The following is a 17,500-nucleotide window of genomic DNA, read 5'->3' as shown; positions in this document are numbered from 1 at the left end:
TTAATTAAAGTTTTGATGGTCATGTGACAACTGGTCTAAATCTTTTGGGTTAACGTCACACTCAGTTTGTAACACGGAAGTGTAATAGGACGGGGCTTACCCTTTATCCACCTAAAAGTCCAAACGTTTGCAGATGCTATGAAAGGAAGCACTCCTCCGTATCTTATCACCCAGTGCTCCAACTGAGCCGACTCACACACGGATTAGGCGTACACTGTATATCAAAGAACTACAATCTTGGACAAAATAAAAGGAAAAATGAGCCCGCCCCTTCCCTCCAAAATCAATGATGAATCCGCGCGCAAGTTGAAGCCCACAATTTTTTCATCATTGAAATTGGGGACAGAGGTGGTCTTCATTTCCCATTTGAAATGTTCAAGACTGTAGAACTACAATCAGGTACAATTTCTACTGAGACACGTAATTTGAAGTCAAACAAGGTATCCTCCTTGGAGCTTCACACCACTTCCTGCTTCCCTTCATTTCAACGGTACAATCGCTTTTACATTGTAGAGGCTCCATGAAGCATTGAGGGAGGAGTATCGTGGAAATGAAAATGGAAAAGGAACTTTATAGTAACATGCGTTTTCTAAGTGTCCCAAGTGCAGTGATGCGTCCATCATTATTATAACAATAAACTACTAAGGGGCGATTCCGCGAGGTCGCATTCGAGGGATTTATTTATTTTTAAAAGAAAACAAATTAAATACGAACTTTGAATATTGTCGCGAACTTATTGTTAACAAGGCGTCCTATTCTATGTGATGGTGATGTACTTTAAAACCTTCTGTATTTGGAAAACTATTCTTGGATTTCACATGACGTCACGGCCGCCATGTTGGTGTCCCCAAACAAATGAAATGGCGGCCATGTTGGTGTTCCGATCCAATCCTCCGGGAATTGAAAGCTATTATTATGCTAACGTCTTCTTTTGTTTTCGTTGAAAAACATGGCTGTTGATCACGTGAGTGAAACCCAAGAATAACTCGATTAGGTGTGAGGTAGACTGGAATGTTATTAAAATACTGTAACATTACAATATTGTGCTGTCTGTAAATCTTCTTAATTTAGAACCTAGAATAGTGCGGCCTGAAAAAGGCATGCAGTGTTTCGTCCATAGTTAGAAGTTTGTGCAGAGGATCTTCAAATTGTTCATTTGTCTAGCTCGAGTAGTTCAACAGTTTTTTGAACGTACTTGAAGTTAAGAGCTGTTTATTTTAACCCTTAAAAGGCCCCTGTGATAAAAAAAAATCAATTCCTTTTTTCCTTCAGATTTTGAAAGTGTGTTTGTTTAACACCCGACTGGCAAAATTTTGAGCTTTGATTTTTATCCAAAGGCCGTTTACTTTGAGTGTAAGTTTTGGATTTCACGGTCCGCCATTACTCAGGTTCAAAACTGACCGATTGGACCTCAGTTGGTTGCGGGATCCAGGGAAAAGTGACGTCAAAGGCTCATTAGTTTAAAGTGCAGCTTATTATAAATGCAAAACGCCAGTTAAAAAGTCTGAAAGCCCAAAACTCCCGCGCAGCATATTAATTCTGCGGCGTACACACGCATTGCATTCTTAAACTAGTGAGCCTTTTACGTCATTTTCTCCTCGAACAAGCTCCTCTCTAGAACTAAAGTTAGTAATGACGAGCCATCAAATAGGAAAATTCCACTTAAAATAAAAAGGTGTCTTTTTGAAATCAAGCCTTAAAACTTTGGTCGCTTAGTGTTTGGTTAACATAGGGGCACTTTAAGTTAAGCTTAAGCTAACGTGATCATGTAGACGTGATGTCTGTCTGGGTGTGTCTGCAAAAAACTCCGAGTTTATGGCTCGCAGAATGCCTATTTGTTTAGAGCAAGGATATATCCGGTTTTACTCAGTAAGGGCCGGTGGCAGTGATTACTTTGAGTTCAGCGGCTACAGAGTTCAATGTTACCAAGATGTGGAAACAAAAATAGCTTAATGAACTGAAGGACCGCAAGACCGTACAGTAACCATATTAGTGACATTGTTACAACTAACACCCATTTTTGCAGAGCAAAGGAACCCAGTATGTTGCCTTCCTCCATCCCCCGCCCCCTCCACCCCCCTTAATGTTAGGAAAAAGATATGAGCATATATTACATCAAAGAGATATTTCAGAACCACGTTTATGGCAAATGGCAGATCCCTGCTTTTCATAAAACAATAGTTTACGCAAATCCTTCGCCATAAACATGGTTTCAGATTTCTTTCATGGTGTTCGCGAGGATAAACAGCTGGCTGCTACAATGCACCCAACTATAAAAATTCTTTTGTCCTATCTCATTTCTTTTCTGTTGGAACAAAGTTCACAAATTTCCCAAAGAAACATGACAACATAATGAAAAGGACTCCTCGGTCTTACATTACAACACTGTACATCCTAGAAAGTATGCGTTTTACCCACCTATTTGCTTTAGTGGTGAGGACGCTTTCCTTGAGATCCGGAGTCCCCGGGTTCAAGACTCGTTTTCATCACTCGTTAGCACGCACTTGTAAACAGCCAACTGGTTTGCCTCCGGCCAGTTGGGATTCTTAACAGTAAACACTTAATGACTGGTCCCGAGGGAAACAGTTCAATGTTTCCTCGAGGCGCAGCCGAGGAAAACAAAATACAAGTTTATTGACAAATGACCCGTCTAAGTTTACGAGGGAATGTTAAGAATATTACTGAAATTTACAAAAACGCCCCAAACAATCATGCACATCACGTGCAACAGCGGGCAACATTTCGCGGGTAACAGTGAAATGTTTCCCGTTTGACGTCATAGTTTTCGCAATGTTGCCCGCTCATGGCATTTGGCGGTAAACAGTTTCATTTTTAGATGTCATGTGACCATGAAGTAGCCAATGAATGGGCGCGCTGTAGCGGGAAAAACTCCAGCTATATAACAATTGTCGTTCTTGTTCTGTTCTGTCCTTTCGTTGATTGTTTCATTGGCCCTGAAAAGCCCCTATGGAGAGTGGTCAATTACGTATGTACTGTACCTGGGAGGTAGCCATCAAAGACAGTAAAAACGTCATCTCTGTCTATTGCGTGCAGGGCTAAAATGAATTCCCCTATTGTCAACCATGGTTTTGAAGAACTAAGATGATTGATCATTGCCTCTGTTGGAGATACGAAGTCCTCTTCTGGTGGTGAAAGATTATCTAAGGTTTCCTTGTCAATTTTCAAATTGTTGCCAAGGTGACGCCATCCCAGTACTTTGTTGGTACGGTGTTTGCGGTTCAGCAGCTCACACACTGTGTCCATGACATGTAAGTCGTCCATCAAGGCTTTGACCAATGAATTTTCTGAAACTAAGGACCAAAATTTTACAATATGGTGGATAATAAGCAATAAAGTTAATCAGTGGATTTCGGTTATAGGGTGGCTCCCTTGAGTTTTATGAGTGGTGTAGTTTTATTTTATTTTATTTTTTTTATTTTTTAGTTTTTATTTAAACATATTTATATACATGTTTGCCCCAAGAGCTAAATGAGCTCATCACGGGGGGCTTACACCAAAATTCTAATTACCACATAAAAAACAAACACGGGCACGAGATACAAAGTAAGTCAAAAAAGACAGTTAAGTTAATTAGGTCAATGATAATGACCACGAAAAGAAAAACGTTTAGACTCTCTTATAAAGTGCTGGACATGAGAGAAGATTTCAACGTTTTCATTATTTGACATGTGAGAAGAGCCAAACAGAAAAACTTCAACTTTTTGCTGGTCAGAATATTGACCAGAAGCTATACGAGCAGCAGCAGCGAGCAAATCAGATCTGAGGGCAGCATAATTAGGACATTGTAAAAAGAAATGAGTTATAGTCTCATTGTCAAAGCCGCAGCTACAAATAGGTGAAGACTTAACAGCGATCTTAAATAGATAATAATTTAGACCACAAGCGCCTAGACGCAGTCTAGTATGAATTACGGAAGAGTATCTGTCAAGAGCATAATCAAAAGGCGAAAAATACTTTGGAATATTAAAATAATTAACTAACGCTCTCTTAAAAGAACCAATTAAATCAGATTCACGAATTTCCAAATCAATGTCGTTCCACAATTTAGTTGTGGAAGGGAAAAAAGACCTTTTAAAGCGCTCTGTGCGCACAGGGAAAAGAGTAAAATTTTGAGAAGATCGAAGGTTAAAATGAGTTCTCTCACAGACTCTAGCTGGGAGCAGATCCTTAAGATAAGACGGACTCAAATTTTTTAATATCTTAAAATAACAAATAAGCTTATGAATATCGCGTCTAACTTTCATCTCCTCCCACCCCAGCTCTGTCATAAGGCGAATCCTACTTGTTCCCCGCATAGCACCTGTGACGACTTTCCCGGCTTCATACTGAACCGATTCAAGGAGTTCGCTTTCCTCATCAGTACAGCCGTCCCAAAGCACATCAGCATACTCCATAACAGGTCTGATAACCGACTTATACAATTTTCTGAGTGTATCCCTGCCTACTTTATACCTAATTCCTTTCAACATATTTAATCTTTTACTAGCTTTTTGATAAATACTAAATATGTGAGCTCTCCATGTCAGGTTAGAAGACAGCGTTATGCCTAAGTGGGTATGGCTAGAAACTTCAGTAATGTTCTTTCCGTTGTAAAATAGGTCGGGATGCAGCGGTCTTACCCGTTTAGATGAAAACGTCATACATTCAGTTTTACTAGGATTAATTGTAACAAGCCATTTCGTAGCCCACCTTTGTATGGATTCAAGGTCTTTATTTAACATCAACGCAGTGTTACCAGGTGAATCAACGACTTCAAAAAGCGAAGTATCATCAGCGTAAAGTAAGCATTTTGACTGAATTTCATCTGTTATGTCATTAATATATAAGAAATAACAGAGGCCCCAAAACCGAACCTTGAGGAACCCCTGCTTCAACTTGGCGCCAATCAGATGACTGCCCATCTAAAACCACTCTTTGTTGACGATTAGACAAATAACTTTCAAACCAGCTAAGCAAAGCTCCCCTGATTCCCACTGATTTAAGCTTATAAAGAAGACCTTTGTGCCACACCTTGTCAAACGCCTTGCTGATATCCAAAAAAACCATACGCACTTCCTTCCCATCCTCAACAGCTTGGTAAATTTGATGCACCAGATAAATTAATTGATTTACCGTCGAGTCACCTGGGCGGAAACCAGACTGTAAGCGGCAGTAGGCCGGAAAAGGTTCTACACGAAGCCTAAACGTTGCAAGTCAGCCTCCTTCCGAATTCTAACTGGAGCAGACTCGCCTTCGCGTCGTTTAACAAAAATATAACCATCGGCAGTGAAAACATAACCCTGATAACCCTGTGTAGTTTTATGAGTGGTGTGAGTGAGATAATACCATGGGCAATCTATCCTGTTGCTGTTTTTCCAGTTATGGGACGATTTCTTGTTCAAAGGACACCAACTGGTGGCATTTCTGAGGTTTTAGTCATGTGGTTTTAGTAAACCCTTGAGTTATAGACTGGTCTTCTGAATCAAAAGCCTGCCTATACCGGGAACACATAGCCTGTTTCTCAGAGGGTCCAGGTCGCTCACGGCCAAACACTCTTGAGTGGGTGACTGCAAGCGACCTGGACAATCTGATGAGAATCAGACTAGGGAACGCATCTCTTCCCTAATAATCCTATTGTTTTCTTCAAAAAATATATGCATTCACAAATGCAGACTGTCACAAGTGTTATTTTTGAAATGGTTCGCCTGGTTTCACTTATTTTTAGTTTTATATCCTTGTTTCATATCCATTCCAAGTCCACACTCTGACCACCGTGGTGGACAGCTTGACAAGTTTCTGCAAAGGTTTTTCATTAATTGTACGATTTTTTGAACAACCATACTGGGAAAATTACGTGATTACATAGACCGGATGCATAAATGGCAGCCAAAAATATAGTCCTTTGTTTACATGCTAATTAGACTCACTAGCCTCGTTTGCATGCACAAAATACAAAAGAAATGTTGCTTGAGAGCGAGGCTTGTGAGTCTAATTAGCACATAAACAAAAGAATACACTTTTGGCCTCCATTTATGCATTCGGTCTATATCACATGACTTAAACAATATAGTCAATAGTAATTTAAAAAAAAGAAAAATTAAGTTAGAAATCAATTTGAAAGATATCAAAACAACTAACTTACCCTTCTTGCTACTTCTTACGGCGTTTGCAACGTCACGTCTTTCCATATCTTCTAAGTGCCCGACCAATTCCTGAATGGTTAACCATGGGAACTTGATTGTTAACAACTCAAACAATGTCTGTGTTGGGTTAGTACTGTTGTTGGTTCCAAAAGTCTTGAAGACCTTCCTTGATATGCCCAATTCTGCAGCCAGCTTGGACCAGTTTTTTAAACCTACTTTTTGCATGTCCAGTAAAAAAGCCATCTCTCCAATGACATCCGAATTGTTGTCAAACAAACTACACACGTAAGTGTCATCGCAATCGGCTGGAATAAGATGACAGTAAAGAAATAAAATCGTAAATGTTTTGATCATAGTTGAGTGAAGTCACGACAAAATAAAGGGGGAAGAGAGGGCATCCCCCATACATGCCCTTTTCCCTAGGTAATATGTCTCAAGTTAGATCGACTCTCACGCTGTACAGATCCCAAGGAGATTAGACTAGAGCCAATCATATGGCCGGAATGTGTTACGCGTGGATAGTCCACGCTCACAGAACACATTCCCGCCATATGATTGGCTGTTGCCTAATCCCCTTGGCATCTGTACAGCGTGAAAGTCGATCTAAAAGGCACGACCTATGGAAAAGGCACGTGTCGGAGATGCCCCCTCTTCCCCCTTTATTTTCTCTTGGTGAAGTACAATCGCCCGTGTGAGTGTAGTCCTGAGAGGAATTGTTTTCAGTAGGATGACATTGACTGTCATTTCGACAACAAGAGCGGAAGTCATCTTCAGAGTCACGTGATTTATGATTTAACGACACTGAGTTACTCTGGTCGTTGATATAATTGGTCAACTAAGTCGTTATGTTATTGGTCGACTGTTTGTTAAGCCTATATGTCATTGGTTGTGAAGCTTGTAAACAGTGATTGGTGCATTTCAATCCATCTGTAACAGACCCGGTGAAACCCGACCCAGTGAATTTTTTTTCCTTCACCAAGTGAAAATTTAGACACCCCACTACCTGGTGAAAATTTTAAATTTTACCCGGCCATTTTGTGGCTTCCCCGACGTGACTTTTACATACCCAGCATATATCATTTTTGTATGCTTGAAAAAGACGAAAAAGTGACTTGACAGCAAGAATCAGAAAGCATTTGTTTGGTTTGTTTAAAAAAAAAAAAAAAAGGAAAGAGAAAGACAAACATACATGCACGCAATCTTTCCCCAGAACAACTTAACTGCATGCAGTTCGCAACAGACCGTAAATGGCGGGAAACCCTGGTTTTAACCAATAGAGGGCTGAATTGTAAACACGCGACACTGCAACTCTTACCAACGAGTCAATATTGGGAGGATTGAATAGTGAGCATCAACGGTAATTTTATCATGAAATAAATTTGGTAGACAATTCAAAGACCCAGTGGAAAATTAGGCAACCTTAGTAGAAAATTTGCGACCTAGTGACGTTTTTCCCGAAAACCGGCTTAGAATTCGTGAAGGAAATACAAAAGAAATTAATTTTTAATGAGTGGCTTTATATATGATATAGACACGGCTAAATTTTATGTCCTATTTTCGAGGCCAAAATAATCCGAAATCTAATCCTTGTAAGGTCAGCAATCTAGATGCACAGTAAAGTTTTTGAGGCTGTTCAATAAATTCGCAAGTAGTGTTTCATCAAGTAGCAAAACACTCGGCTGCGCCTCGTGTTTTAAACTTGATAAAACACTCCTGCTTATATATTTAACACTACTGCTCGAACTCATTAATAATGCATAAGGTAATTAACCAATTGTGTGGCATCATTTGGGTCATATGGATGCCCCTTGATACCCGGTAAAGAACAGATCCAAACACGTGTGTTTGGAAATCAATTTCCAAAAGAATGCAGTACTTCAACAAATGTTTATTAACTTCCAGGATTACAGTAACTGATGTAACAATCCATGCACACTGCTTTCACCTCACATCATAATCTTTGAACACACTCCCCGGCTCGAGTAAAGGAAATTTTTTCTCGCGCGCAGCTTGCCAATTTCGGAGAACCTCAACAGCCCAATTATCTTTGTACTGAGTACTTTTAGGCTTTGAACGTTCGAGCAAAGAGACTTCCTCTTTGCAACTTTTCGGCGGTCCAAACCGGGAAGACCTTTCTGTAACTGCTTCTTCCATTTCTCAAAATTGCAAATGAGGACACCAATGTAAAGTGTGACTGCTTTTAATTAAAAAGTCGAAGTTGTGAAAAAACACAACACCTTTCATAACGCTGACTAAAGCCCCATTTACACGAGCAATTTTTCCTTGACAAGTTTTCCTTGACAAGGAAAAATTGCTCGTGTAGATGGGGAATAGTGGACAAATTTTCCTTGTCAAGGAAAATCTGGCGTGCTAGCTTTTCCTTGACAAGGAAAAATTGTCAAGTCTGAAATTTGCTCGTGTAGATGGACAACAAGGAAAATGTGACAAGGAAAACTTGTCATATTTTTCATTTACACTACCAAGGAAAACTTGTCAAGGAAAACTTGTCAAGGAAAACTTGCTAGTGTGTACAGTCGGCAAGTTTTCCTTGACAAGTGGACTTGACAAGGAAAAATTGATCGTGTAAATGGGGCTTTAACTACACACATGCGCCGGATAATGAAACAAAAGAAAACAAAAACTGACTATTTACGTGGTCATTCTGTTTATCTGTTTATTGTTAATAAATTACACCCTTTTGAGAAGCCATTTCATAAACTCGGGCTTCGTGTTTCATCAGGATTTCCAAACCCTGATGAAACACGCGCCCTCGTTTCTGAAATATTACATAACGTACGGAAAGAGACTATTCAGTACAGCAAGGTAAAAGCAAAGAAACGCAGAGAAATAATGAATATGATTGAGACCAAATTGAAAGTAGCTGAGGCACAATTAGCTGAAATCCCAACTATAGCGAACCAAAATGAACTTGAAAAACTTGAGGATTGAGTATGAAAAGGAATGAGCATATATGACAAGGGGGCGATCACTCGTTCACGTGCATCCTGGTATGAAAAAGAGGAGAAAAATAACAAGTACTTTCTAAATCTCGAAAAAAAAACACTAAGAGAAAAAGCATGATTGGGAAAGTCGAACTCGTTGACGCTAACATAACGACAAGCCCCCCAAAAAATTATGGATGAATTGTACTCTTTCCATTCAGACTTTTACGGTAAGACAAATCAATCGGAAATCAACTGCTGCTCTTTCCTGGATTCTAAAAGCATGCCAAAACTACATGTATCTCTAGAAATGCAGCAGCTTTGTGAAGGGGAACTGGAAGTACATTTTTAATCATTACCTCAATAAAGTTGGAGGCAGATTACTATTTTATTGTAACTTCGAATACTCAAAATTGCCTATGGATCTACCAAAATACTACAAGGAATGCTTGATAGTTTGGTCTCTTTTGAAAAACTCCAATCCTTCTTCTCTGGATGAAATAATCAACCAACCAATTTGGAACATGAGGTTTACATGCATTGACAAAAAATATGTAGTCAATAGGAAACTCTTTTCTGCAGGACTTTGTCAAGTCAGAAATCATTTATGTGAGTTTTTTTCCATCAAGCCGCAAATAACCGAATCTCTTTATCATTCCATTCCACCAGAATAGAAAAAAGAAATGAGCAGTTATGTGACTCAGGAAACAGACCAAACGACACCTTTCAATACTTCTGCTCAAGCAGAAGAAGATTGACCATATTGTTGTCTCAAAGATATCTAAACTAACAACAGCGAAAAAGAAATTTTACAGTCAACTGGAAAACTCTTTACACACTCCCCTTCAAATGTGCATTCGATACAAAATCACGGGAATTCCAGTATAAAATCCTGAATCCAATATTACCTTTGAACACCTTTCTTTCAAAATTTGTAAAAGTGAGTCCTCTCTTTGTGGGTTTTGTCTTTGTAACGAGGAACGTACGTCTGACTTTTCTTTCTATATACCGTAGCACAAAGCTTTTGGAGCTATACACAACAATTATTTGGGAATCACATAATTACTGAGAGTGACGTAATTCTGCATGGGCATTACTCAATTTCTAGAACAAGGTTATGTGACATGCAGTGTTACTAGTATTGTAAGTAACAATAGTTTAAGTATTGTACGTAAGTATAAGTCTTGTCCCAATATGTGTGTGTGTGTATGTGTGTGTGTGTGTGTGTGTGTGGGGGGGGGGGGGGGGGGGTTGAAATGGTGACAATAATAACATTACTGAACACCATTTACAAACAAACCAGACTTTGACTTTGACTAAGACTTTGCTGAATGTGTTAAGTGACAGTCGCCCACTAACATCACAACTTCGTTGGCTAATTACATCAACGACCAGAGTGTTCATACCATCTACTGACGTTACATAAATCACTTGACTCTAAAGATGACTTCCGCTCACGTTATCAAAAGGTCAGTCAATGTTATCCTAACCAGACCTTCTCTGGACTACACTCTCCCGGACGATCGTACTTCACATAATTACATAGTAAAGAGATACAGGCAGCATGAGTTTTATCTTAGGTCATGCACAAAAATATGCCAGCTAATGAGGCAATGAGCCAATGCTGCAAACTATGCATGCTTAAGTGCACTTGGATGGAACTTAATATTATTGCTAGTTGCTTATTACTGACTGATCGGGTTTTTTTTTTTCATTTTATTGCTGGGTCACTCAATATTTCAATTAAGTGACAATGGTAATTGTTGACATTTTTACACGTGCTCAATCCTTCCCCTTACCTTGATCGCATTTCAAGATGACATCAATTACATCTTGCCTGCCAATTTTATGTAATTTATCTTTCAAATCACCAATGGTAATTTCTGGTTTACTGGTCTCCAAGTACTCAAACATCACCTCAGTGGGGCTGTGAACTTGGCTGCATTTAAAGTTTTGATATTCCTGTACTTCAATGCCAAACTGCTCGGCAGCATGCTTCCAACATTGGCAATTACCATACTTGTACTCTTTATCAAGATGTCTACTGATTCCTTGTAAGAGGTCCAGACAGCCAAGTATGGTCTTGTTCATTAGGTCATCTGAAATCAATGAGGGAATGAAAGTTCAAATGTAACTCATTGGTACTGAAGGGCAATAATTGATAACATTGCTGATCCTTGGTTGCATGCAGTTGACTCAAAATCAACTATAGCACCTCGTGATCGCAAACTTCATATTGTTCCAAATGTCGAATAAATGTTCTGCGGTTCAGAGAAGTGAACCTGGATATACCAATAAGCCATGATAACCCAGGTCAGTTCCTAGGGTTTATTCCAACAACTGAAGTGAGATAATGGTGCCTTTAACGTCAAACTAAAATACAAACGATAAAGGAAACGAAACTTAAGAGATGAAGGGAGGATGACCGGAAGGCACAGTCGGTTAGTGCGCGGCCCTGGTGCAAGAGGTCCTGAGTTCGATTCCTGGATCTCGCATCCTTGTTTCGACTTCTTTCCTTTCGGTGTAGCTAAGTAGCTTTAAATACCCGTAAAACAGAGCACTGATGGAAATGGGGGAATAAAATGAGCGCACCGTCGACCTCAGGTTTGTCAGTTGAATTACTATTACGAGTTATCAACGTTAAATATGGTTACTTTACTTTACTTTTTTACTTCACATCGTATAACAGGTGAATTCCTAACGGTGCCTCTCTCCACACTGGTGTATAAATGGGTACCGGTGAATTTAATGCTGGGGGTAACCCTGTGATGGACTGGCATCCCATCCAGGGGGGAGTAGAAATACTCCTAGTCGCTTCATGCCACAGAAAACGGAGATAAGCGCCGGCCTGATGGGCCTTCTAGGCTCGTAGCAGACTTTACCTTACCTTACCTATCCTTATTTAACCTATTGCAATGTGGCCTGGTCCTCCATATACTGCTCTAACCTAAATTGTACTTACCTTTTCCAGAAGCGCATAGTGCAGGTGATAGCAAACGCTGACTATCTTGCTAATACCGCTCCTTTATTTTGTCAACTTAGGCTCCTTGATATCTTTAATATTAATTCTTTTTCCATTGCCATTTTCATGTATTCGTATCACCGAAATCTTTTGCCAGTTACCGTTCAATGCTTTTTCACGACTGGTGGTCAATTTCATCAAGACAATACTCGAACTGCCTTTCAGTATAGATCACATTTCTGTAGAATCAAAATTCAGTATCCCTTATCAGGGACCTAAAGTCTGGAATTCTCTACCGGTCACAATAGTTAGCTCTCCTTCTGTATCTATTTTTTTTTAAATCTGAAAAACTATCTAGCTGCTTTAAGACTGTGCACTTCGTTACTAAATTTTAGTCTAGGAAAGCCTACTCGCATAAGCTTTCAGCTTCTTTAGGTTTCCTTGCCACTGCTTCAATATCTTATTACATCTTAGTGCTTATTCTGTAACTATAATTATTTGCATTGTACATGTATGGGTGGCTAAAAATAAATAAACAAACAATATGTTTATCTTAGAAGTTATAGTGTAAAGGCTAGTTTGACAATGAGTCTTACTGAGCCGCAGTATGTCGCGGTCATTTGCATGCTGCCATGTGCTCTTGAGTTTGAAGATGGTCTGCAATCTTTTTAAAGTTAATTTTCAAAGCATCTCAATGTATGTCACAGTGAACTGAGATTTGATGCAAGCAAAATTAACTAGTTTTCACATGGGCCAATCATTGTGTGTTTGTGCAAAAATAAATTATCATGGAGGAGGCCAATCAACATTTTGCATGTGCATGCAGGGACAATAATGTCATCTGATGTCAGATTTCGAGACACTTGGAACAAAACAACTGTTTTACATCGGTGTCAGGTGACCTTTAAGAAACCAATAAGAGCCAAACGTTTTCTGAAAGAAATATTCATAAAACAATACAAACTATGACATTTCCATTTAAAAGGGCTGAGATTTGAAAATGAAGTTGATATTTACCAAGCTTTATTTTTCTTTTCTCCACCTGTAAACTCGGAGCTGCACTTGCACGCCGTTTTTCTTTGGTATGGCTTTCTTCTTTCTGTGGGGGGTCAGATGGAAAAGTGCGCCTCCTTCTTTCCTTATCATACCCATTAGGAAAATCAACTCTTGAGATCATCTCACAGTCTTGCAGAATGTTATTGTTTGATGTATCTTCCAGTACTTTACCATTGGTTGTGGTTGGAAAAAGGCCTAAATCAACCTGTAGGCCTTTCTTTGATGAAGTTTTCTCCTTGTCATTCTCAGTAGGCAAATCCACAATCCTTGCTCCTTTGTTTTCTGCACCAGGTATTGATTGAAAGGAACTTTCTTCTGAGGAAGGGCATCTTGATGCCATATTATCTTGGGGCCTTTCCTTGTCTTTTTCAGAGGGAAAATACACAACAAGTGTTCCTTTCCCATCTTTTGTAGTGATGGACCTGCAGGAATTTTCCATGGGAGAGGGACCTCTGGTTGATGCAGACTCTAAAAAAACCCAATTTAAATGTCAACAATACTAATGTGGACAGTCTGTGTTCTATGGCATTTATGGCTAGATTTCTGCTGGTTCTATAAACTCTGCTTTGAGAGGAGTTCTCTGGGTTCTCCAGTTTTCGTTCACCAAAAACCCCAAAATCTCCAAATTCCATTCACTGTAAGGAGGTATCACTGCTAATTCCAAATCAACCAGGCCCTCCAAGTTAAATTTGGGCTGGTCTTTCATCTACCAGACCCGAAATAATTAATGTCCATAAAACAAAAGAACAAAGCGAACATAATCATGCCTAATTAGCATAACAATACCTAATTAGCAAAGCCTAATCGGAATAACAATGGTTCTTTTGTCCTGCGCCATATTAGTCTGGTATATGAAAGTCTACACTAAATTTGTCCTTTAGTGGCCAATTTTGGCAACCAACTCTTTAGGTTTATTTAGTTGCTAAATGAAGTTTTTGACGCCAACTTTCAAACTTAATCATTAATAAAATTTGTTAATAATTAATTCGGACTTAAGAATGCAACTGTTCAGCCAAAACAATGTTTTTAACCACCTTTTCTACCATATTCATAAGTGTATAGGGTTACTTATAATCCATGTCAAGTAACACTTTGCTTTCATGTCTCTAAACAGAGAAGAAACTTACTGCCAGTGTGATGGAGGCCATGAGCAAATTGCCTGTTAGTGAACGAGAGACTGTGAATCCGGGCTATGAATACTATGTACATCTGTTTTTAACTAATAATTTCACTGTCTTGTACCTTGATCATCAGTAGTGTTTACATCATCTTCTCCAACAGTACATTGTTGGGTTTCACTATGATCGGGAACATTTTCATTTCGGTATTCTGTATGGGTGCCTGTCAGTTCACCAGGGTTGTCGGTAGTGCTTTTATCAATGTTTCTGAATCCAATCAGATTCTTTGATTGAAGGAAAGCATGAGGATCTATCAGTGGATAAATATCACCTACAGTACCCACTGGTAACTCTCTTTCAACAGAACTGCAACTTCTTATCGTGTCAGCTGTGGCTAGGGAAGGAAAATAATGCAGCTACTTAAGGATCATTTCCTTTTGTAGAGTGGTAGCTAGATCACCTGTCAAAATGAGGCCTGACTTCAAATGGAAGGGGTGTGTGACAGGTCAGATTACTACATGCCAGCAGCAGCAGTGGTTAGGGTTTCAGGTTGGTTGCTGTAATAAGTGAAAGGCTAGTTTCTTTTTTGGTTGTATAACCACTATACCAAGTGCGTTCTCATGTTTTTTTACCAGTCTCTACACCAGGAGGAGCAAGGGATGAGATAAAAGAACTTGGGGGTATAAGCCTTAGGTGGGTGACCCGAAAAACACTGACCCCTGTTGCCTATTGGACCCCCTACAGACTGGTCCATGTACTGCCTTATGGGCCGGTCCATGGACCCTTTCTACAGACCACCCCAAAACAACATAGGAACAAAAACAAATAAAGTATAAGAAATAACTACTAAAGATTTGACTTACCGGTTGTCTGAATAGCCAAGACCACTCATGTAGGGGAAATCTTAACCTTTATGCTCTGCAAATCAGATTAAGGAGGGTGGCATTTAACTACAGAAAGACATTGGTTGCCAAGGAAGCTTTTAGTCAAAGAAGTAACTTTTTCAATGGAAATCTGACATCACTTTGATGAACAATCAGAATATGCATCATGTGAAAAACAGGTAAAAGATCCCAAGAAACGAAAGGAAGAGCGGGTTTTTTCACCAGATGGGAACCGTCCCATCAGTGCTCGTAAACTGTAGCATGGAATTTCTATTTGGACAAAAAATGGAACTGATATTTTAAAAAGTGTGTCAAAGAAGGGCCTTAAGACGGCCTTCTGCTCCACATTTTGTGTTAGAATGTTCTCATACTGTTGTATTACAAATTTATGAAAGACATGGTTAACTCACTGAGTTTTTAGGCATTTTCTGTTTTGGTCACGTGATTTACCAGATGGTTGTGAGTCAAACCATACAAAGGAATGTTAAATAGAACACACTTGGCAAAAAAGGATAACTGTAGACTTAAAGTAATTCGAGAAATGACTATCTGAAGTGGTCCTTTAAGCAACGGTTTGATAGTTAAGAGCCACCCCCTTCAGTCTCGGACTTAGGTGCAAGGTATATAACAGTTATTGCCACTTCCTTCGCTGCGGAGCGGAGTGCTTTGAAAAAATAATGAGTTCAGTTCCACCATTTTGTTCGAAAAGAGAGATCATGAAGCCTGGGGTGAGTTCATAAAACCGTGGGAGAATGATCCCAACAAAATGGTGGAGGGAAAGAAAGAAAATACAAATGAACACAAATAGACAGTCTTCTTTGAAGCATTCCAGTCCACAGCAAAAGAAGTGGCAATATGTGTGATTAATATACCTTGCACCCGAGCCTGAGCCTTAGTCTGTTAAATTTGAGGAGCGTAACATTTGAGATTTCCCTGACACAAGTGTTTTACCCAGACAACCAGCAAGTCAAATATTTAGTTGTTATTTCTTTTATTTTATTTATTTTTATTTCTATGTTGTTTTGGGGTGGTTGGTAGAGGGGGTCTGCAGGGGTAGTCTGCGGACTGGTGCTTAAGGGAGTCCATGGACCCGGTGGACCCGGTCCATACGGGGGGCCCACTGGTCAGTGGTTTCGGATCAACCCTATAAGGCTGTAGTATTATTACTTTCTGGCATTACTTTCAGGTATTTTGTTAAATAATATACATGTAATAAAGTTAGGTTTATTTCAAAGCCTTGGAATGAGGTACAGTTTTAAGTAAATGTGGAACTTCAGTGACATAGGTGTGATAATGTCGTAAAAAAGGTTGCTGTTATTGATCGTGGTGAAGTACAATAATAATAAAGTATTTTTGTTTGTCTCACGATGTGGTCACTTGTGACACAATCTACATCACAAGTGACCACATTGTGAGACAAACGAGAATACCTTATCATTATAGGTGTGGTAGTCTGTCAAAGTTTTGGGACATGGAGAAATTATGCACTTGCTGTTGTTAACTTTGGGAGCTGACTTTCAGTGTTTTGCAATTAATTATTTTTATTGACACTAAGTTGGAATTATGTCAAATGTTCAGAAAATACATGTAATGATCCCTGGGACATGGTCACATGGTAAACCTCCACTTTGTAACAGTAAACTGTTTTCAACCATTATTTATATTAATTTCATGAATCCCCTACAGTTGATTTCCTCCACAACACATACCATTGGCCTGATTTCTACTATAAATATATTTTACCTTTGAAAATCACAGTAAACCAGTGCCTACAATACTTCAGTTTGTTTATGATGATATAGATCATTATCAAAGCAAACATGTGCGAAAATATTTTCATTTACACCAAACATCATTCATTCATGAGAAATCACATTTCATGAACGATTTTGGCATAAGCAGTAACATTTAATAGTTTATTCAAAGACATTTAGCATTTGCATCATAGGGCAATTATTTGCTTGGATTTGTGCAATAAACAACGTCCAAATCCAATATAGCAGCAATGTGCAAACCATTTGTGCCAAATGACACCCAGTTTAGTGTATGTGCTGCAATTTTCATTAGTAAGCTTTGCATAAACACCCACATTCTGTTGCATCAACAGACAACCATTTCACAAATATAACATTCTGCAAACATTACAACGTCTTTTAGATGTCCAAATAAGTAGAAAGTTAAATTCAACCACTTTACAACTTAGTGATCCTTCGATTTCCTGGCTATTTAAGCATCAAGGAAAGTAATTGTGTGCATCAATTGAAACCACTGTACACATTTCGCTGCTATGATAGTCCCGATACTCTGTTGCAATGCTTGTAGCAGCAAATACATGTGTGCAATAGTCGCCCAGTGAGATACCAATTTCTGTCACGTAGTTACTAAAACATGGAAC

At 39.1% G+C, this 17,500-nt stretch overlaps 1 protein-coding gene across 1 annotated transcript in view; it reads right to left on the bottom strand.

Moving 5' to 3' along the window:
- LOC137993759 (uncharacterized) overlaps positions 1 to 17,500 on the bottom strand; it is a 26,401-nt gene that overhangs the window by 2,968 nt on the left and 5,933 nt on the right. Inside the window, exons 2-6 of the mRNA XM_068839768.1 lie at positions 14,346 to 14,615; positions 13,065 to 13,571; positions 10,885 to 11,184; positions 6,143 to 6,448; positions 3,000 to 3,311 (exon numbers count right to left, since the gene is read on the bottom strand). Of these exons, the coding sequence (XP_068695869.1) occupies positions 3,000 to 3,311; positions 6,143 to 6,448; positions 10,885 to 11,184; positions 13,065 to 13,571; positions 14,346 to 14,615 (1,695 nt within the window). The remainder of the gene's footprint in view (positions 1 to 2,999; positions 3,312 to 6,142; positions 6,449 to 10,884; positions 11,185 to 13,064; positions 13,572 to 14,345; positions 14,616 to 17,500) is intronic.

Source organism: Montipora foliosa, chromosome 2, assembly GCF_036669935.1.
Source record: "Montipora foliosa isolate CH-2021 chromosome 2, ASM3666993v2, whole genome shotgun sequence".
In the NCBI taxonomy this organism is placed as follows: Eukaryota; Metazoa; Cnidaria; class Anthozoa; order Scleractinia; family Acroporidae; genus Montipora; species Montipora foliosa.
Note: the sequence above shows the minus strand (reverse complement) of the source record. Positions and strands in the feature narration are given on the sequence as shown.